Source organism: Danio aesculapii, chromosome 25 (genome assembly GCF_903798145.1).
Source record: "Danio aesculapii chromosome 25, fDanAes4.1, whole genome shotgun sequence".
NCBI lineage: Eukaryota > Metazoa > Chordata > Actinopteri > Cypriniformes > Danionidae > Danio > Danio aesculapii.
Window position 1 is genome coordinate 15,610,874 of NC_079459.1, and position 23,572 is coordinate 15,634,445.

A 23,572-nucleotide genomic window follows, 5' to 3' on the forward strand; every position below is an offset into this window, starting at 1 on the left:
GTAGCTGTGACTGAATAAATTGAAAAAAGAAATGCATTTTTCTGATCAACAAGAAAATCATTTAACATTTTCTCATTGGGTTATAAGTAAATCAGGTTATAGCTTTGAAAAAAAGAGACCATTGCAAAGTCATCATGAGTTCTCTGGATTTGTCATTAGTTGGTACATGTTTTGAGGAAAATGTTCTTTTGGTTTACAGTATATGGCGACGCGATGGCACAGTAGGTAGTGCTGTTACCTCACAGCACTTAAGGTCGCTGGTTTGAGCCTCGGCTGGATCAGTTGGTGTTTCTGTTTGGAGTTTGCATGTTCTCCCCGCGTTCGCATGGGTTTCCTCCGGGTGCTCCGGTTTCCCCCATAGACCAAAGACATGTGGTATAGGTGAATTGGGTAAGCCAAATTGTCCGTAGTGTATGAGTGTGAATGAGTGTGTATTGATGTTTCCCACAGATGGGTTGCAGCTGGAAGGGTATCCGCTGCGTAAAACATATGCTGGATAAGTTGGCGGTTCATTCAGCTGTGGCGACCCCGGATTAATAAAAAGACTAAGCCAAAAAAAAATGAATGAATGAATGAATGATTTACAGTATAAAGCTGCTTTGGCAGTTTGCATTAAATAAAATACTACAGAAATAAAAGAGACTTTTTAAATATTTTACATGGTAGTATGGGCAAATAATTGAATGAATTTTCTACATTTAACAGGTTTGTTTGAGCATATATCTGAAGGTATGAAAACATGTGCGCTAGGCATTAAGCTAAAGCTACAAAGTGTGATATTTAGCACATGGCAAGGCAAGTTTATGTATAAAGCACATTTCATACACAATGGTAATTCAAAATGCTTTACATAAACAAGAATAAAAGACACAATGAAAGAAAATAAAACAAGAAAATAAAATAAATGATTGAAGCAGATAAAAACAGATTAAAATGTGTTAAAACAGGGTTTCAAGGAATGAAAAAGAAAAAAAAGGCATAATAGTGCGATCTGTCGGACGTAGCACAGTCATTCAGTAAAGGCACACTCATTCAGTAAAGGCACAGCTAAACAGATGTGTTTTCAGTCTTGATTTGAACGTGCCTAATGTTGGAGCACATCTGATCATTTCTGGAAGCTGATTCCATCAGTAGGGGGCAGCAGTAGCTGAAGGCTGATTCACCCTGCTTTGACTGAACTCTTGGAATTTCTAATTTACTTGAACCTAATGACCTGAGTTATCTGTTTGTATTCAGTGAGCATATTTGTAATGTATTGAGGTCCTAGGCCATTTAGGGATTCATAGACAAGTAGCAATACTTTAAAATCTATTCTGAATGTAACTGGGAGCCAGTGTAAAGACCTGAGGACAGGTGTGATGTGCTCTGATTTTCTGGTTTTAGTCAAAATCCTGGCAGCAGCGTTCTGGATAAGCTGCAACTGTCTGACTGTCTTGTTGGTAAGACCAGGAGTCCATTACAGTAATCCACCCTGCTCCTGATAAAAGCATGATCAAGTTTCTCTAAGTCCTCACAAGAAATCTAATTTTTGCAATGTTTTTGAGATGATAGTATGCTGATTGACTGCTTTTACATGACTATTGAAATTCAGACTCCAGATTTACACCAAGTTTTTCCAATTATTTTTTGTTGTTTGACCCTTATAGCCAAGGTACACATTTGTTTTACTTTGACATTTTGCATTGTATAAAGTGCTGTAGAAATACAGTAAGTGACTTGACTTATTAAATTAAACTTGAATTATAAAAAACCTAAGCGTGCATCGTTAAAATGACAATAAATTAGGGCTGCATGTTATTGGAAAAATTTGACATTGCAATATTTTTTCCCTGCAATATATATTGCTATATAAATACAGTTTCATCTCATGATTTAAATGGCTCTATTTGGAAAGTCAGTGCTTTAGATTGATTGGGATGATTTTATATGGCAGTGTAATATAAATATATTACAGCGACGAGAGTCTAACAGTATTTGGGGACAGAAATTAGGGATGTTTAGATCCGATCACGTGATCGGAAATCGGGCCCGATCACATAGTTTTAGACTCGATTGGAATCGGATGTTACCTCTCAATCAGGACTCAAATATATATGCTTATATTAGAACATGACTTCACACAGAAACAGCAATGCGGGCGGCATAACATCACTTTGTTGCAGAGATGCTAAATGATTAAATGCCAGCAAAGTAGAACATGGAAGCAACTTGAAGCGAAAAGTGCGAATATGTCTGCTGTCTGGAGGTATTATAAAGTTGATGATGACAACATTGCTGTAGAAAGCTGTGAGATATGTAAACTTGGGATTGCCTGCCAGATATTTTAAGTTGAGGTGCTATTTGTTTTTATATTCGATTTTTTTTATATCTACTGTTGCACTAAAGTCCAAAAGTGAAAAATTTATGTTATTTATTATGTGATTGTTCAAGCTACCTCACAGAAGTGCTCTGTTTGATAACAGAGTTGCTGAATGTTAAAACAAGGTGAATTAAATAAAAAATGAGGAACATACTCAATCTGTTTTATAGAAGTATGTATTATAGAAGTATAGGATCCGGTTTTGGTATCGGTATAGATACTCAAAATCAAAAAACTCAGACTTGTGGGCAAAAAAACTGATCGGGACATCTCTAACAGAAATTGAATAATCAAAAGTAAAAGAGCATTGAATAGACTTCATCATAAAAACAATTCAATAAAAAGTATCTATTTTTAGATTTCTTAATGTTCTCTTAATATGCTTTAAACTGTTCACATAGGCCTTAAAAACACATGAAGATGTTACATTTTCACTCTATAATGGTTAGACCTGTGGATTCTGGTGTTCAACTATAATCCCAATTCAACATTGTATATCTTGCGATGTGACTATTGCGGATGCACACATTGGAATATCAATGCTCAAACGGTATATTGTGCAGCCCTACAATAAATTATAATTTTATAATTTAATCATTTAACATTTTAACATTCTTTCACAAATATCTAAACCAGATATTTGTCTAAACTCAAGAAGCCTTGTCATATTGAATTAAACTCTTGCATAATTATATAACAACTCAGTCAAAATTAATAATTCAGCTTGACAGCGTATTACCACTTAGAGAAATTTTTATCTGATAGATGACATAATGTCTCATAATCTGAAGTGATGGAAATGGTTTGCACTAAGTATTATTTTTCTTACCCGAGGCCTGACGCTTCTTCATTCATCACAATGCAAGACCAACAGAGCAGTTTTCCTAATTGGCATTCTTTTGTAGAATAGCATAATTAACATCTTTAGTGTGAAGACAAAGGAAAGCTGAGCTCCAGGGCATTTTCACACTCTGGCCATTAGCAGACTGAGGAAGAAAGATGTTTTCTTCTTTTTGCATTAATCCATCTCGTCCTCTATGGTCCTTGCAGTTTATTTAGCACGTCTTTGTGTGTCTGTGTGTTTACATGTAGCTGAGGAACAGCCTGAGGCCGGATCTTTGTGTGGATCAAGGTCCCGACTCTGACAACATTCCCATCCTGTACATTTGCCATGGCCTGACGCCTCAGGTTAGTGTCCAGTCCACTGCACCTTCTGGCTTTCATGCCTTTTTCAGCCCTCAAGAGTGCGTGTAACTCATTTATATATACTGTAAGTGTTCATGTCCAACTGCATCACGTCTCCTGCTCTCTCTGTATTGTATCTGCACAGTGTGTGATCTTAAAGGCTTTTAATATTGTATTTTTGGCCTAGAGATCAAATAAAGGAAAAAAAGGGTGGAAGATAGGTTTATGAAACAGTAAAACTTGCTTTAAACCTTCAGTAACTGCGTGAGTACATGGATGAATGTTTTAGAGCATGCGAATTAGCTGCTAAGCTAAAGCTACAACCTTTTAATATTTAGCATGGCTGTATACTTAAAACATGTGGCTAATAGTAATGATACATCTACAACATTTGAAGATTTAACATGCCTGTGAGCACATCTGTGAACATTTTAGAGGATGTTAGGTTAAAGTTTAAAGGTGCCATATACTGCATTGGTTTAATAAGTTAAATTGTTCTCTAATATCTACATAGTAGGTTTATGGCTTCGGTAAGTAAAAAAAATCTGCATAAATGGTTTTATAAGCTCATTTATTACTCTGTAAAATACCCATAGAATCAGAAAGTCCATGATTGACCATATATGATTTGCATTGTGAATATTAAAGAGCTCAGAGTAACGTTAACCTATTTTGCTCACCAGATCTGTTGTGGATAAAGGCTAAATTCAAATTAAACTTTACAAAAGAGAGTGATAGAGATGTATTGCGTTGTATTTTGAAGCTACAGTCAAGGAAAACACCAACAGGAATTAATATCAACCTCTGCATGATCAGATGACGGTTGAGCTGATTGATTTGACATGATTCAGAAGTCTACATGTATTTGTTAAAACACACGCATCAAATTTCACAATAAACATGATGAATTAACAAAAGATGTACCTAAACATACCTTATGAGTCTTCGGAGTGGAGATGAATAAATGTATAATCTGTATAATCAGTCTCGCATTTTGTGTCCTGAGGGCAGTTTGAATGTGCCTCGTGCTGTAGTTGCCCAGTAACGCACAGTAAACAATTTGGTGCTTGTGTATACAAAATAAAGTTCCACATACATAGTAAGCAAACTGTACACTTAAAAATATTTTTTAAATAATGGTCTCAGAGCTTTTTTATGATCTCACAGCTTTATGACATGGCTGCTCGTTAGGTCCGGATAAACGACCCAAATGAGGCTTACATGCAAATGCAGAGCGCATGGCTCGTGAGTCTCATCATAGCTGGTTTTGTCTTCTGATTTGCCCATTGCACACTGGGGTTTTACACTCATTGAATTTACATGAAAATGAGGAAACAGTGGTGTCTGAGTCTCACAGTATGCCCATTTCTATATACTCAGATATCTTTAATATCTAACATACCTGTATGAGCAAATAGATGAATATTTTAAAACATGTGGCTAATCGTAATGATACATATACAGCATTTTTAATGTGCCTGTGAGCACATCTGTGAACATTTTAGAGGATGTTTGCTAGTTGAAGATACAACTTTTTAATATCTAACGTACCTGTATGAGCACATGCATGGATATTTAACAATGTTTACACTACCTAACAAAAATCCTCTCCTCGATCCCAGTTGTTAGAGCAATAAATATTAACTTGACTTCTAGTTGACCATTTGGAAAAGTGGGTGAAGGTTGATTTTTCAAATAAATTATCTGTTGAACTGCATCCCAATCATCACAAATATTGCAGAAGACCTATTGGAACCCGCATGGACCCAAGATTCTCACAGAAATCAGTCAAATTTGGAAAAATCATAGTTTGGGGTTACATTCAGTATGGGGGCACACAAGAGTAGATGGCAACATCATTGATCAACAGCCTGAAGTATCAAGACATTTGTGCTGCTCATTACATTACAAACCACAGAAGAGGACAAATTCTTCAGCAGGATAGTTCTCCTTCTCTCTCTCCACGTCAAAGTACCTGAAAGCAAAGAAGGTGCTACAGGATTGGCCAGCCAAGCCACCAGACATGAACATTATTGAGCATGTCTGGGGTTAGAAGGAGGAAGCAAATGAAGATGAATCCAAAGAATCTTGATGAACTCTGGGAGTCCTACAAGAGCTCTTTCTTTGCCATTCTAGGTGACTTTATTAATAAGTTATTTGAGTCATTGCAGAGATGTGTGAACACAGACATCAAAGCTCATGGAAGTCATACACAATATTAATACTTTTTCCACTGCAGCATGACTTTATATTCTATACTGTACTTTATTTCTGTTAAGTGACAAGACTTTTGTCTAAGCAAAGTCAGACCTTTCTGTCTAATTAAATAATTAAAAATCAAGGCATGATCATATTTTATTTAGGTAAAATAAGTGTAATCTAGAGGCCTCTACCTTTCATATAAGCCACTTCTGATACCAAATGATCAACTAGAAGTCAAGTTATTATTTGTTCCTAAAACTTGTATAGGCGACAAGACTTTTGTCAGGTATACTAATTGCTAAACTACAACTTTGTTGTGACATGCCTGTGAAGACATATGTAAATGTTTTAGCATATGTTTGCTAGCCACTAAGTTAAAGGTAAATGTTTTAACATTTAAAATGCCTGTATGCAATAATCACATCTTAATTTATTTTTAAACTTACCATTGCCTTTAACATGATTGGCAGGATGTTTTCAAGCATGTTTGCTAACGGCTTAGCCACAGTTCCAATGTTTTAGCATTAGGCATGCCAGTATGGACACATGGATAAATGCTTTATGACATGTGCATTAACCGTTAAGCTCTATGTGCAGTTGTTTAATATTTAACATGGTAGCATGGGCACATGGTTGAATGTTTAAAAACAAGTGACAAGCTACAACAGGTTTGTTCAATCATTTGATGGAAGATTTTAAAACAGGCATTTAGCTAAAGCTACAAAAATTTTGCATTTAACATATGAGCACATGGGTGAACATTTTAGAACAGCAGCTAAACTAAAGCTACCACTTTTAACAAGTTTATATCCTCCAAATCTGAGTTAGCATTTTGTTGTTTTGAGTTTCAATCTCATATTTCCAACATTACGTCTAGCATTCTGCATTTTCATCTGGCAGTTTTAACTTTGCACTATAAATTTATTTTATTTCCTTCTCATAACAGTGAGTTTATATGTGTTCTCACAGTTCATGTCTTGTAATTCTGAGAAAAAAAAGTCAGATATAAACTCAAAACTTAAACCTCGAAATAGGCAGAGGTTTATTTACAATTGCAAGACAAAAAAGTCAGAAGTTTCACAGAGTTCTAGCTTTTTATGTTTAAACTTGGAATCTGTTTGGCTGAAAAAATATCTTTATTTTATGCTATTTTAGAGCAAACACATAAATATTGAGATATCAAAAGGCTGAAATACAAAGATTGAGTTTTTATAGCTCTGCCATTCATTCCTATACTGTACAAAGGCTCTGCACACTTCAGTTGTTTAATTCATTCTGAAAATGTGAGTTAAAAGACATTTCCTCGTCTATGAAGATTTCTCTTTTATGAAGATTTGGCTTCAGCATCTTCTTGTATGTGCTTGGCTTGCTTTTTGTTGCAATTGATCTCAGTGTTCCACAGTGACACATTGTCGATTTTTGCAACCCATAAAGGCATCATCGTATTTCATAAAAAGTCTTCATTGTTTTATGCTGATGCCAGAAATATGAATTTTTGAACAGTTGTGCTGCTTGAGGCAATACAGTCAGGATTTTTTTATCATCATGTCTGTATTACACCATCTTATTCTACAATAAATGTTATCCTGCAAAAATAGTGTAAAGAAAAAAAGTCAGCTCTCCAGAAAAATTTTGATTAGTAGAATTAATATTGTTATCAGTTTCCCAGTGATGGGTTGCAGCTAGGAGGGCATCCGCTGCATAAAACATAGACTGGATAAGTTGGTGGTACATTCTGCTGTAGCGACCCCAGATTAATAAAGGGACTAAGCCAAAAAGAAAATTGAATGAATGGATAATATAATATAATGTAGGCATCGCAGTGGTTAGCACTGTCACCTCACAGCAAGAAGGTTGCTGGTTCAAGCCCCGGCTAGGTAAAACATACGTTGTCGGTTTATTACGCTGTGGCGACCCCTGATTAATAAAGGGACTAAGCCGAAAAGAAAATGAATAATATAATATAATATAATATAATATAATATAATATAATATAATATAATATAATATAATATAATATAATATAATAAAAATATAATATAATATAATATAATATAATATAATATAATATAATATAATATAATATAATATAATAAAAATATATCAATTGTATAGTAGTAGATAGCGACGCAGTGGCGTAGTAGGTAGTGCTGACTCCTCACAGCAAGAAGGTCGCTGGTTCGAGCCTCGGCTGGGTCAGTTGGCGTTTCTGTGTGGTGTTTGCATGTTCTCCCTGCATTCGCGTTGGTTTCCTGCGGGTGCTCCAGTTTCCCCCACAGTCCAAAGACATGTGGTACAGGTGAATAGGATAGGCTAAATTATCCGTAGTGTATGAGTGTGTATGGATGTTTCCCAGAGCTGCGTAAAACATGTGCTGGATAAGTTGGCGGGTCATTCCGCTGTGGTGACCCTGGATTAATAAAGGGACCAAGCCGAAAATAAAATAAATGAATGAATAGTAGTAGACAAATATTTTATTGAATTTAAAAAAAAAATGTTTAACATTCATAACAAACTGAGGATCTTAATACAGCACCTCAAATATATACAAGAACGAATTACATAACAAAACAGTGGATAATACAAGGTGAAATAATAATAATAAATAATAATAAAATGAATAGATTTAGGGGCAGGTTATATAATTTAATATTATATATTTGTATCTAAATTGCAATATGTAATAAATAGTTATCACAAATTTTTACTATTTTATATTCTTTCAACTAAAATTTATATATAATTGCTATTGTAAACAACAATTATATACACACACGCTAAAATATGATTTTTTAACAGTTGCAGCTGCTATATTTGAGGCAATCCATACAGGTTTTTCATTATTATCATGAGTTTATTACACCACCAGGTTCCACAATAAATGATATCCTGTAAAAATAGCTCTCCAGAAGAATTTTATTTAATAGAATTTTTATTATAATTCTTTCTTAAGATAAATTTAAATATATATTTTATATATATATATATATATATATATATATATATATATATATATATATATATATATATATATATATATATATATATATATATAATCATATTATCTTATAGTATCAGAATGACAATATATAATTTAAAAATTATGAAAAAATTACTATTTTTGATTATGTTATAATTTCAATTTTAAAGTAGGGTATATAATTGCTATCATAAAGTATTGTGGGATGTATGAATATATATTTTAGAACATAATTATTTGCACGTTAAAATCTGAATTTTTCTATGAACAGTTGCAGCTGCTACATTTGAGGCAATCCAGACAGGTTTTTTTCATTACTATCACGAGTGTATTACACCACCAGTTTCCACAATAAATGAAATCCTGCAAAAATAGAGTTAAAAAATAGGGAGCTTTAGCCATAAAGCATGGACTCTCTGGGGGAATAGGGATTTCGACAGATTCCAGCGCTATAATGAATCTCAATAAAGAGCAATGACTTAGAACACAAGCAGGGAGGCTGTTTCTCCGCCACAGGCATCATTTAGATGAGGAAGGATTGTAGATTGTGAATGTGTGTCACAGAAATATAAATGAGAGCGAGGGAAAGAGGGAGAACGGCAGCGTCAGCATGATTTTAACTACCTGCTCGGGTCTCTTACACCTGCTGAATTCATATCCATGTGCTTCCACTTCTCTTATGGCAGTCGACACAATGGTGCAGAGCAGATCGCTTTAATCTCTCCACTTTCTGTTCTTGCTAATTCCAAACTTTCTGGAAGTTGTTGAGAACGGGTGAATTATGAGCATTGCTAATTCACTACAGAATATTGTTTTGATGTACGGGTGGCACAGTGGCTCAGTGGTTAGCAGTGTCGCCTCACAGCAAGAAGGCCACTGGTTCGAGTCCTGGCTGGATCAGTTGGCATTTCTGTGTGGAGTTTGCACATTCTTTCTGTGTTCGTGTGGGTTTCCTCTGGGTGCTCCGGTTTCCCCCACAGTCCAAATATATGCGCTAGGTGAATTGAATAAACTAATCTGGCTCATAGTGTATGAGTGTGTGTGAATGCAAGAGTATACGTTTCCCAGTACTGAGTTGCAGCTAGAAGGGCATTCACTGAGTAAAACACATGCAATAGTTGGAGGGTTATTCTGATGTGGCCCCCCCTGATAAATAAGGGACTAAGCCAAAGGAAAATAAATGAATGGATATTTTGATATACCATTTCAGGCTTTTAATATTTAATATTACTGTTTTATTAAAATGTCTGCTGGTGTTGTTGTTGGTTTGAATTTTTTTACAAACACAAAAAATGACTTATTTTATTATAGTGATGTACACATATCATTTACTGCTTTGTTTCTGTTCTATTAGGATCAGTTATTATTGGTATAAAATCACTAATGATTCTTACAATCAGTTCTGAAACTTTTTTAATTTTAGGATTCTTTGATGAAAAGATTGAAATAATAGCTTTATTAATAAAAGCTATTTTACTTTTATATCATAAATGTATTTATAATGTAAAACAGAATTGAAAATAAAAGCTATTTAAAAAAAAAAAAATCTCTATCAAAAAATGCTAAAAGTAAAATGTGTCAATTTCCACGTTACTATGAAACATTCTCAGTGCTGATAACAATAAAGTGATTTTGTTCCAATAAAAACTGACCTTATTAAAACAGCAAATCATCATATGGTTATGATTTCTGAAGGATCATGTGACACTAAAGACTGAGGTAATGAGGAAAATTCCGCTTTAAACCACAGCAATAAAAGAAATCTGAAACTACATTCAATAAGAAAACTTATTTCAATTTTGTTATAATGTTACACAATTTCACAGTTTTTGCTGTATCAACTTGGTGAGTAGAATTGGCTTCTTTTAAAACATTAACAAACCTTATCGTCTTTTGAATGGTAAAGTGTATATGTATATAATTTTTTTTTTTTAAAGTATTGTGTGTTATACAAGTTATCAAATATGCTTAATTATATATTATAAAATGTAACGAGGAGACTGACACGGAGGGATCCATTATGCAGTATTTATTAGTCACAGTCAAACATCCAATACGCACTAAAGTGTGAACACACATCAACAGTAATCAATATTGGTCTTGGGGCTGGCGGCTGACAGACACAGAGTGATTTACCAGGCATAGATCAGTGGCAGGCGGTGTGGTTCAGAATCCGTTAGACAGGCTTGGGTCGAGGGCAGGCAGCGTGGTTCAGAGTCTGTGTATAAAGCAAGGGTCGTGGGCAGGCAGAAGGCAAATCAGAGTCAGAAACAGTCCGGGGTTATTCTCAGAAGATCAGACAGGAAAGAACGCTCAGTAATGCTGGCCGGTGCTAAACAAGACTTCGCAATGAACTGGTGTTTGAGTGTGGCTTATATAGGAAGCGTGGGCCGTTAACTAGATTCGGTTCAGGTGTGTGCACAATCAGTTTAGATGGATGATGTAATGCTTAAAAGTCCGGGGATGGTGACCTCTGCTGGCCAGCAAGGGAAAGGACTGGGACCGAGTCGGTAACAATAAATTCCTCTTAAAAAATGAATGACTGTATTATATAATGCTATATTATATTGACATACAGTTAAAGTTGTTTAACCGAGTAAGCAAATGTTTACAGTATTTCCTGTTTTATATATTTATTTATTTATTTATTTATTTATTTATTTATTTATTTATTTATTTATTTTATTTTATTTATTTTTTATTCTAGAGAAAGTCTTATTTTCAGGGTCAAATTAATTAGCTCTCTAAGGAAATATACATTTAATACATATATTTATACAAAAAATTTATACATGTTTTTTATTCATTCATTCATTTTCTTTTCGGCTTAGTCCCTTTATTAATCAGGGGTCGCCACAGCGGATTGAACTTATCCAGCAGTATGTGTTTTACGCAGCAGATGCCCTTCCAGCTGCAAACCATCCCTGGGGAACACCCTCACTCTCTCATTCACACACATACACTACGGACAATTTTTTAGTCTACCCAATTCAACTGTACTGCATGTCTTTGGTCTTGTGGGGGAAACTGGAGCGCCCGGAGGAAACTCACGCAAACTTGTGGAGAACATGCAAACTTCACACAGAAATGCCAACTGACCCATCTAAGGCTCGAACCAGCGACCTTCTTGCTATGAGGCGACAGCACTACTTACTGCGCCACCACGTCACCCCATGTTTTTTTTATAAATATTATATACTATCATCATAGTGAAGACAAAATAAATTGCTTATTATAGTTAAAACTATTATGTTTAAAAATAGTTGAAAAAGAATTACAATTTTGCAGAAAAGCTAATAGTTTTGCCCAATTTACATAACATTATATATAGATTATTATTATTCATACTATTAATAAATAATTTATATGAAATTTTAATACATATATTCTACTGTTTCCCAGTACTGGGTTGCAGCTGAAAGGGCATCTGCTGTGTAAAACATATGCTGGATAAGTTGGTGGTTCATTCCGCTGTGGCGACCCCTGAAGAATAAAGGGACTACTGCGAAGGAAAATGAATGAATGAATGAATGAATGCTAACACATATACACAACATCACCAGCAGCCAGAATGTATTCGCACTATTATTATTTCATCTCACGTCTCTTTGCGCACTTAAACTGACAGTTAAAGCATTAAGGCGTTCTGATATAATGTGCAAGTATGAGCATATCGGCGTACAGATCAGTCCTCGTGCTGCTGGATGTGTTTTATCTTTAATGGGCCGTTAGACAATACCTCAGCTCGGCGGATGAACACTGAGCTCAGGGATTTGAGCGTGTTGGAAATGAAGCAATGACAAAGCTCAGTTTTTCTTTCACTGCGACTCTCACATTCATTCAGCAAAATGAACATTGTTCCCATACAACAGCCATAAACCCTCTTCAAGCAGAAATTGCATTCAGCGAGTCCCTGTAAGCTCAGTCCTCATTTTTGTCTCTTTTTTTCTTCATGTTATTCCCCATCTCATTTCAGCTCTCCATCTTTTTCTTTTTAATTCTGTCACAGTTTCAGAGCTCATCAACGGATCTCGAAGGATGTGCATTGTTTCTTTTGTGAATGAATGATTAGTTGTGACCATTGAGATTTATGTTCGCAGAGATTTTCATGTCAAGGTGCCCTGCACAAAAAAATTATAAATGTTTGACTTGTTTGCTGTTTGCCTTTACAAAGTCAAACAGATCTGATCTTTGACTGTAGACTTTAGTGTAATTCAGGTAAAAGATTTAGCTTGGCTGGCAGCTAGCGCTCTGCAACTCTCACATGGGCTGCGTCTGGTCAGTACCTGGATGGGAGCCCACAAGGGAGAGCTAGGTTGCTGCCAGAAGTGGTGATAGTGAAACCAGCAGGGGGCACTCAACCTGCAGTCTGTGTGGGTCCTAATGCCCCGGTGTATTGATGGGGGCTCTATACTGCTCAGTGAGCGCCGTCGTTTGGATGAGATGTTAAACCGAGGTCCTGATTCTGTGGTTGTTAAAAATCCTAGGATGTTGCCACTTGCCCACTAACCTCTGTCTATCATGGCCTCCTAACCATCCCCAAATCATCAATCAGCTGTTGTGTGGTGTGCGGTCTGGCACAATATGGCTGCCGTTGCTGCATCCAGGTAGATGTTCACATTGGTGGTGGATAAGGAGATTCCCCCAAAAATGTGTAAAGCTCTTTGAGTGTCCAGAAACATCTATATAAATGTAAGGTTTTATTATTATTATTATTATTATTATTATTATTATTGGGTGTGATATGACGATATATATCGTATTTTACCAAATAAAAAGTATCGTTTCATATGCTCTGTCATTTGTATTGTGGTGTCACAAAATGCATTGTTCACTGTAATACATTTTAATCATTTGAATGAGCACAATATTACACACCATTAAGGAGATGCAGACAGAAACATGAATAACGACATTGTGAGAACTGCAATCTTGAAAGTACAATGTTTAGATGTTGCAGTTTATTTAGCAATAATAGTATAATAGTTCAAGTAGTCTGTTTAAATTGTACTTGCATACTTACAGTACTGTATGTATGATTAATGATTATTTCAAACAACAAGAACAACAACTCTTTATTCAATTTAAAAAACAATAAACTATGGGAATTTGTTGAAAATGGCATCTACGGTGGCCGATATAGCATAATGTGTTGAAATTTATGAAAACACGTGCAATTACAAAAAACGCTATCAAATCAAGAAAAGATCTTCATTGGTTTGACAGCGTACATGAAGCAAATCCTCACAATGAAAACACATTAAGAAAATGTGCTGCAAATTCTCACAACATGGACAAATTAAGAAAGCGTCCAGACTAACGAAAATGTTTGAAGGGGACCCAAAAAACTTGATGGGCCTGGCTGAGATCTGCTGTGACAATCACTCAGAGAAGTTGTAGGTGATCTTTGAAAAGGTTTTTTTGTTCTGTTTATTTTAACATTCTGGTTACATGATTCTCTTGTCTTTTGTAGAATATTAGCTTAAATAGACATAACCTAAATAACTGGGCCCGTCACATTTCTGTGTGCCCTTGAAACATTTCCGTTGTGTTCCGTGCTATTTGCAAATGCTGTGAGAAAAAGCAACACGTTTTCTTAATATGTTCGCGTTGTGAGAATTTGAAACACATATGCTGTCAAACTTAAGAAGATCTTTTCTTAATTTGCTGGTGCTATTTGTAATTGCATGTGTTTTCCTAAATCGCAGCACATTAAGCTCTCTGGGACACTGTAGGCATCCCTACTTGAGTCTCAGCATGAAGAATGGCAGCTCCCAAAAGATACCAGAAGATCTGAATCGATTTGCACCTGAAGAGAAGAGCAGAATACACTTTGTTCTGTATCAGATATTCCAAAACAGATTGTAACACAACTTTTGAATCTGGACGGTGTACAAATGTGTGTTTTGAGAGAAGTTGTCTTAGCCACGATGTGTCTAATCAATAATATTGTTAGCTCTTTTCCAAGCTCAGGCTTTTGATGTGAAATATCAATCCATCCAGACACTGAAGAAGAAAATAACTGTGGGCTTCTTGCATGAAATGAAATCTTTCAGAAAGGGCTTGTTTTTGGTAAGGCTGGGGTTTTAATGGATCGGGGCTATTGATTTAGGACTCGGTCCAACAAAGTGTGTATTAGTGATTCAAAGCAAATGTTGAATATCTGAAAGTTCTTTTTGTATTTGTCAAATACCGCCACAGTTAATGGAAACCAAAGAACTCCTTTTTTTGTAAATGAAGTTAAACTTGTAATTTTGCCACTACTGAAATTACTGTAGTTATGGACATATCAAATGAAAATCATTATATTATGCGTGATGTTGCATAAAATTGAAAACTGTACAAAATAAATAGGCATCGTAGTTCTTTTTGCATGTATGGAACTTGTCAAATTAACATATGGAATAATTAAACCTAACTTGGTCAGTAATTTCCACTTCGTCATTTATAGTTTACTTTAGAATACTGTTTCAACTACATTTTACTCATTCTGTGTGTACATTATACTCAAAAAATGTAGCACTGATTTAAACAATGTGGATTTTTAAATCAACAGTGAATCCACTTTTGCTATTTAAAGGCTGGAAAAATACGTTCTGTACGTGAATGCGTGTGTATGTATGTTCCTCAGTGATGGGTTGCGGCTGGAAGGGCATCCGGTGTGTAAAACATATGCTGGATAAGTTGGCGGTTCATTCGGCTGTGGCGACCCCAGATTAATAAAGGGACTAAGTCGAAAAGAAAATGAATGAATGAATGAATAAATATGCATAATAATAAATAATACTGCTAACAATATGCAAAAGTAAATTGTCATGAATAAACTGAAAAAAGCACCCCGATATGAAGAAGGCATGGAGGCAGTGGTTATTATATTTATGTAGAAAATAATAATTTTGTAACATTTTAAAGAGCCCATATTATGGGTTTTTGAAAATGCCCTTCCATGTAGTGTGTAACACAGCTCTAAGTGAAGTGAAATATCCAGCTAAGGCTTAAATCTGTAAGTGTACAGTGTTTAAAACTATTGATTCATCTATAAAAGAGTCGACTCATAGTGCTTCAAACGAGTCGTCTTGATAACGAGTCATTAGGTGTTTCGCGATGACGCAGCCACGAAACACAAGCCTCGCCAGTAGTTACGTGCGCAAACCAGGGAGATTTGAAACCTGCGGCCCCGCCCACTAACACAGAAAAAACACTAGACACACACACACACAGACGCCGCCGGTCGAATGAAGTCACGCTGTGCTCAGATGGATAATATTGACAGTCTCTACCGAAAGATGAGTTGTGAACTGTGAAGAGTCAGTGGTTGAGGTTTATTCACTAGTGTAAGTAAGTGCGATTAAAATTGTTGCCTCGTTTAACTTGCAAATTATGTATTTATTGTGTTTTGTTACTTGTTAACCTGGTACAGTACACGCGGTTACTCTTTATATTCTCTTATCACATATAAGCCACGTTAAAAATGCGACGCGTGCCGCTTTGTTTTGCGATCGTAAGCTAGGAGACAGGAGACTCGTGTCGATCTCCCTAGTTCTGAGGAGGAACGTGATGTGTGTGTGTGTGTGTGTGTGTGTGTGTGAGAGAGAGAGAGAGAGAGAGAGAGAGAGAGAGAGAAAAAGAACAGGTCGAGTTTGTGACGGCTAGGAAACAGGAGACTCGCGTCACTTTCCCTAGTTCTTCTGAGGAGCGTTGTGTGTGTGTGTGTGTGTGAGAGAGAGAGAGAGAGAGAGAGAGAGAGAGAGAGACTCGCGTCGCTTTCCCTAGTTCTTCTGAGGAGCGTTGTGTGTGTGTGTGTGTGAGAGAGAGAGAGAGAGAGAGAGACTCGCGTCGCTTTCCCTAGTTCTTCTGAGGAGCGTTGTGTGTGTGTGTGTGTGTGAGAGAGAGAGAGAGAGAGAGAGAGAGAGAGAGAGAGAGAGACTCGCGTCGCTTTCCCTAGTTTTTCTGAGGAGCGTTGTGTGTGTGTGTGAGAGAGGGAGAGGGAGAGGGAGAGGCTAGGAGACTCGCGTCGATCTCCCCAGTTCTTCTGAGGAGGGTTGTGTGTGTGTGTGTGAAAAAAGCCTTACACTATGAAGCGCGTGTGCACTGTGACTACTTTTATATAGTTGATTACCAGCTGGGCATTTCACTCTGTCTCGTGCTGAAGCCTGTCACTGTCAACCAATCGCAGCAGGCTGTCATCGGTCCAATCAGCGCAGATTAGCTTCGCACTGAGGAGGGGGTTGGGAACAAATGAATCGCTGAACGATTCATATGGGAGTCGTTGGGATAATTAGGTAAAAATAAATGCAGATTATAAGACCATCAAAGTGTTTTATGACCTTGCATGCATATTAGACTGTTGTTGGAGACCCTTACAACCTAAATATGACCCTATTTCATGTATAATATGGGCTCTTTAACACTTTTTCTTTCATATGTAGAGATTTTTGCATATTAAGCAATGTGTAAGTATTTAAACCTGCATCGGTGCACAACTAATGTGCTCTACGTTGGACTTTAGACAAGCTTTTAGTTGGTCAATGACGCAGTCTATTTCAGTTCCTCAAAATAGCAATGCATCAACAATGCGCCTTAAAACACCTCCTTTTTAGGCCGACACACCCATGAGTCCAAAAGGGCAGCAAATGGATTTGCTATTTTAACAATGTGGCGCACAAAGTGAAAATTAGGGTTGCGCTGGTCTGAAAATAGCAACAAATCGCACCAAACACATCTTGTGCCTTATTGCACCGAGGGTATGATAGGGCCCTGAATGTTGCAAAACAACAAATTACCAAATTACACTACGAATAAACCTGACAACAAAAGCAATGATAACACTGTCTAAACTCAACTGGAAAAGAGTAAAATTAATCATGAAAACAAAAGTAAGACAAAGTAAAGGTTATTCTACTGATGTTTACTCAATAAATCAGTGTAAACAAAACTTGATAACAGGTAATGTTGTAAAACTTTACCATATTAGGGTTGAAAGATAATTGTAGGTCGCTGCTTCCAAAAGCAAAGGCTTTCCTACTATAACGTATTCAATAATCATTATGTTAAAACACTTGTTTGTCCAAATGCAAAGTTTAAAGTACTACATCCACTGAGATTCTGCAACATATGATGGACACTTTACTCTCCTATGAGGCCATAGGAAAGGATTGACTTTGTGCAACTGACACTGGTATGCAGTCCATCTATATTTCATTTATACTACCTTTATATTAGCTCTAAATCAGATGTCCATTGGCTTCATGCTTTTGCTTACAACTGACCTCAAAGGACTGAACAGAAGAAACTAACTTGAGGATTTAAAACTGATTATTTTAACACGCCTCCTTATTACATATTTACCACAGACCTGTCGTAATTGGTTAAACATAATCACGCAAGTTGCTGAGAGTTTTATTTCAGTATGTCGATGTACTTCCAGCTGAAATGGAATATTAAGTAGGGGGCGGGGCTTTCTTTTGTGTATCATTCCCTAATAGCCAACTAACGGTTAGAGGGGCGGGTTTAAGAATACTGTGGCTTAAGCCATCAAACTGATATCAACAGTGACAGACCAGCACTTCAAACACCAAAGCAAATGGTCACTTTGATTGAAGATTGCCAAAAGAACTATTTTTTTCAGTGGATTACCTTGCACTTATTAATTGCTCACCTAAAGAATAACAATCTGCTATAAAATATTTAATCTCACATGGGCTTTAATTTCTTACAGGATCACTTACACAGAAAGAAAACATAACACAACAAAGAGGTTTGTGTTATCAATAGTAGATTGTCCCATTAGTAGACGTTTTATATAAATGAACACATACATTTCTCCATCATCAGCAGTGTAAGCGCACATTAAGTGCTTTGTTGAAGTAGCCCATTGGCATTCAGCCCATGTTTAAATGGTGGGTATGAATTAACAAATGAGAGTCGTTCGATAAGGAAAAGTTATTCTTCTCTCTTGAGCCCATTAGGATGCAATACTAGGTATCAACATTGGGATTTGAAACTGAGCCAAATCGTCTTAGAGATTTCGCAGCAAAAACACAATTATCGGCCATGAATAATTCATTTTAGGGGTTGTGTAATACAGAGCTGAGTAATGCGCTGCCCAAACAGACATTCAGACGGCACAAATAAATGAATCAGAATGCTAAAAGATATGTCATGACTCATGACATTACAAATGTACTGTTGTTGTAATTCTGGGTTTGAATTATAAACCCTATGCTCAGTGCTTGAATTAACACAATTATGTGTTTTTCTCTTCTGTTGTTTCAGAATGTGTACTTCACAAGCTCTCAACAGTTGCATGTCGGAGGATTGAGTCCAACAATTGATGATGATGACAACAAGTGCCTGGTGGACGTGAACGGCCGACCACGACTCCTGGAATGCAGCTACGCCAACAACAAACACATGAAACTCTCCTGGCTTTTCACTCAGGTATACAATCAGGGGGGCTAAATGAGCAGCATACAATTTTATTTATTCTGGAATATGTTCACTTTTAGGACGGCTCCTATGCTAAGTTTTATAAATGAGACCCCAGGTCAGAAAGAGGAATTCAATGCCAAAGAAACTTTGCAACGAAGAGAAATCACGCATGACAGGTTTGTGACTGGGAATGGGCAACTCATTGCCTTTTATTGTAGTGGTGCTGGAGGAACAGAGCGGCTCGTGTCCACCAAATTGTCATCTCTGAGGGGTCAAAGGACAATCCACTTCTAACCAAAATCTGCTAACATCTGCACCAGCTGCAGGACACCCAAACATGGAGATCTTGTCCCCCATCCACAGGGGAGACAGAAGAGTGAAGCTTTCCTAGTACAGTAGTATTTGGGCTACTCTGCAGTGGGTTCACGATCCAGATTTTATTTGTCTCTCAATTATGTTCCTCCTTATCCCATAGGTTATCATTGTAGTGATCCTGTGGTAACTTCACCACTAATATCTCCCAAGTTGTGAAGTGATGTCTGTTGTCTCCAAGGGCTCGAAGGAGTGCCTACTGCCTTCCAGAAGCCAGGGCCTAATGACGTCTGCTGCCATGGGTAGAGCAGGGAGAGCAAGGAGCAAGGAGCTCACTGTCAGGCACCCAAAGTGGCAGAAGTCCTTGCTGCCTAGAGCAAAGTTAGTTTATTAGTTGATTAGTTGGTTAGTTAGTTAAGACTTTAAATTATGGTGCATATCATTGTTTAGTTTTTCTGTTATGTACTGAGATTTTAAATATATAATTTATTTCCCCTCCAATCATTTTTAATCATCACCTTACATTTTGGTCATTTTTCCTTGCAAATAAATATGGGTGCTGTGACATTTAGCTATATTTAGCACTCCTATATGAGAGAGTGGTATAACAGTGTTTAGTTACGCGGTTGTTTCGCTTTTTCATGTAAACATGAAAAAATTAGTTTCGGCTTTTATTTAAATTTAATTGAACAAAGGAAACTGTTTACATTACGTTACCAAGGCAACTACTGATGCGTTTTGTGTAACGTTCCAGAGCTTTTTTTGCAGCACGACAGTGGAATGAATGAAACCGTATCCGTGCACAATAGTGGAAAACCAGCTAATGTTAACAATGTTAACATTAACACAAACAGCATGCAGACGTATAAATGCACGGCTACGTGCAAGGCAGGCACAGTGGATCACGCCGACCACTCGACGCAGAAGTATAAATCAGCCTTAGGTAGCTGTGTGAGTACATTTTCTTTCAGCTCTCCTCTTTTTTGCCTCTTCCTTTTATCTCTTTTCTCTAATAGAGGCTTTGGCTCCAGAGGAACTTGTTCATCTTTTTTCCAAGCACTGTTGGAGGAAATAATACATTTGAAAATGCAATCCAGATTCCAAAGTCTTACAAAACATTATGCATACAGAAAGCTAATGTTAGCTGCATTTACTTTTCTCAGCCTCGTTGAAGCCTAGCACTATAACGTGTCATAGCTAATTTAATCCTCCTTTTTACTATTTCAAAGGACAAACTCTGAGGGTGCTTTCACACTTGGTTCAATTGCCTGGACTGAACCAAACTCTGATCGGCCCTTCCTTGCCACCTTCTCAGCTGGTTTGTGTTCGCATCGTCTCTTTTCTTTCTGAACCCTGGTATACTTGCGTCTTCAAGCGGCTGTTTTGTGTACAGCTGTTGCTAGGTGATGGCTACGAAAGCAAAGCGCCAAAATGGACAAATACACATATCATGGTCATTCTGCTTTTGTTACCAAAAAAAAAGTACAGAGAACCACTTGCATTTATCTGATTTATCTTATATGATTGTTGCCAAGGCACGTGATACACACACACACACACACACATGAATGAACGTTATGAAAACTAAAGTTTGTTGTACAGTTGGTGGTTCACTTCCATTATTTGGTACGATTGCATTCATATCAGAAGTAAACTGTACCAGAGTTCGCACAAACCGTACCCCAGACCACCACTTTCAAGCCGACTCGGGTACAGTTCACGAGTGCGCACTCAAGTTCTGAAGACACGTTCACACTAAACATATCGTACTCGATGTCAAATGAACCTGGGTGCGGACCGAAAGTGCTAGTGTGAAAGCACCCTAACTCTTTCTGCTTGATGTGACTATAGGCTAGTTTTTGTCAAATCAGAGTTTCTGTTAATGGAGTGATTGTAACTCGGGAAAATGTTCAGGGAAGTAAAATATGTGTTTATAATATTTGCAAAACATTTATCTTCATTTAGGGCTTCAGATGGCCTATTTTACATACTTTCTGATAGAAATCCTAAAACACAACTTGACACAAATGGTGCAGGTTTATTTTATTAAATATGTCATTAAAAAAACATAATATTTCCAAATTATGACGTTACATTCTGCACAATCCTTATTGCGCACTGACATGCCTGTATTTTGCTGCACGGCTCAATTAAAGCCGGTTCAGATTTGTTCACTTTGAAGTTCCGAGATAATTCAAGTACTAATTCAAAACTTTGCCTTAAATTTGGCTGTCAGTTTGCAGCATCTGTTGGCCCTCCGGCTCTGCGACTGCAGTGGACACTTTCAGGATATCGAGCATTAATAATTCAGAGGTGTGAGTTGTGTGTGCGCGTCCTAAAGCTCTCCTAATTCAATTCAAGTGTCATTCTGGATAGTAGCAGACATCTTGATTTCATCTATATGCGTCTCTATTAAAAGACGGATGAATTAATATATGTCACGGCAGGCGGTGTCTTTTGAAAGGTTTAACAGAAGTGTGGTGTAAATGTCAGAACAGGTTATTAGGAAAGGGTAATGCTGCCCCCTTGGGAGAGATGTCGAATTGGATGAATAAACACGTACTATCAGAGTATGAACGATATCAATTCTCACACAAACCCTCGGGACGTGGTTTTATGTCTCAGACGAGCTCGGCAGGATAAAGGCCTTACTGCAGTCACCGCGTTTCTTAAAATGGAATCAGGTGGGCCGAATCCATTGTGGCCTTTTAGATGTGATGAATAATTGATAGCAAAGCCACTGAAAGAGTGAACTGGCTTTTGACTCATGGGAGAACATCAGAAATGACTTTAATTAAGTTTTTATCGACTCACATTGTCTGTTGACAGTCTGCTTTTTCAGTCCGTCTCCAGGATACCGCTTGGCAGAATGTGAATAAATGTGTCGTTAAGCTTACCTGACACGTGTACCCTGTTGAAATGTATTATTTAGCTCTTTAGGGCATTTGGCACCAACAGATGCGTGTGTGAAAACTGTGCTATTATTATTTCAGGAAGGCTGATTTGGAACTGAATTTAATTGAAGGAGATGCAGTGGTCTCTAATGGTGACACCTGTTAAGTGATGCATGCCAGAATATTTTTAATTACAGGGCCTTGATAATAACTTTTGCAGTAGTCATAGTTCTTAAAGGGATAGTTCACCCACAAAGGAATATTAACTTCCCTTTTAACCATCATGTTATCAAAGATGTAGCAGACTTTTCTTCTCATTAGTAGAAAATCAACTTTTTGGTTAAATTGTGGTTAACGGCTACTGGTACTTTGAAAAAGCAAAAAAGTGAACACAAAATTAAAATCAGTGGCTCCTAACAATACAATGAGGTCTAATGAAGTGAAATGATCAGTCGATTTAAGGAAGTAAATATTTTTTGCAACATTAATGTTTTTTATTTGTGCTTTGCTGTGATGAAATGATGCTGCTGTGGAGTTGATAGGGTAATTTCATTCTGTTACTACAGATTTTTGTTCTCTGTTTTTTTGATATGCAGACATTATTTTGATATACAAATTTTATATACAAATTTTTGATATACAAATTTCTGGAAATTAGAACTGAACACGTTTCCTTATCCACGAAAGTGAGAAAGTGAAAGTAAAGGCCAAATGGAAAAGGCTCATTCTTTATCCTTGCGCTGCAGATGCTCTGTTTAACTGTTTTCTCACTAGTGAAGTGTTCAGTTTTTACACTTACAAAGTTTGCCATGTAAGTAGCAAATGCACCATGGTGCAACGCAACTGACTCTTAAAGGGAATGAGAGAGGAGACTCTGATTGTTTTTTTCTCAAAACACACCCATAACCCATGCGCAGCGGTGCTGAGCATATTTACCTGTCCTTAAAATGCAAAAGTAAATTCGGACACGCCTTTAATGCTTTTGCGCCCTGCGCTTCAGACTTTGCGCTTACACCGTTAAAATAGAGCCCAATGTGTGTATTTAAAAAATTTGGGGGAAGGGAGGGGGATTTACAGATTTGAAGTTTTGGAATTTTGAGGATTTTAGGTTTTAGGATTTAGGTTTGAGTTAATAAAAATAAAATGGTTGTGGAAACCAACCAGTGTTTACCAATAAATCAATATATATATATATATATATATATATAT

At 36.8% G+C, this 23,572-nt stretch overlaps 1 protein-coding gene across 1 annotated transcript in view; it reads left to right on the forward strand.

The window, feature by feature from the left end:
* The window catches only part of galnt18a (UDP-N-acetyl-alpha-D-galactosamine:polypeptide N-acetylgalactosaminyltransferase 18a), a 149,491-nt gene that overhangs the window by 120,200 nt on the left and 5,719 nt on the right, over positions 1–23,572 (forward strand). The window contains exons 9-10 of the mRNA XM_056451996.1: positions 3,452–3,547; positions 19,002–19,166. Coding sequence (XP_056307971.1) covers positions 3,452–3,547; positions 19,002–19,166 — 261 coding nt within the window. The remainder of the gene's footprint in view (positions 1–3,451; positions 3,548–19,001; positions 19,167–23,572) is intronic.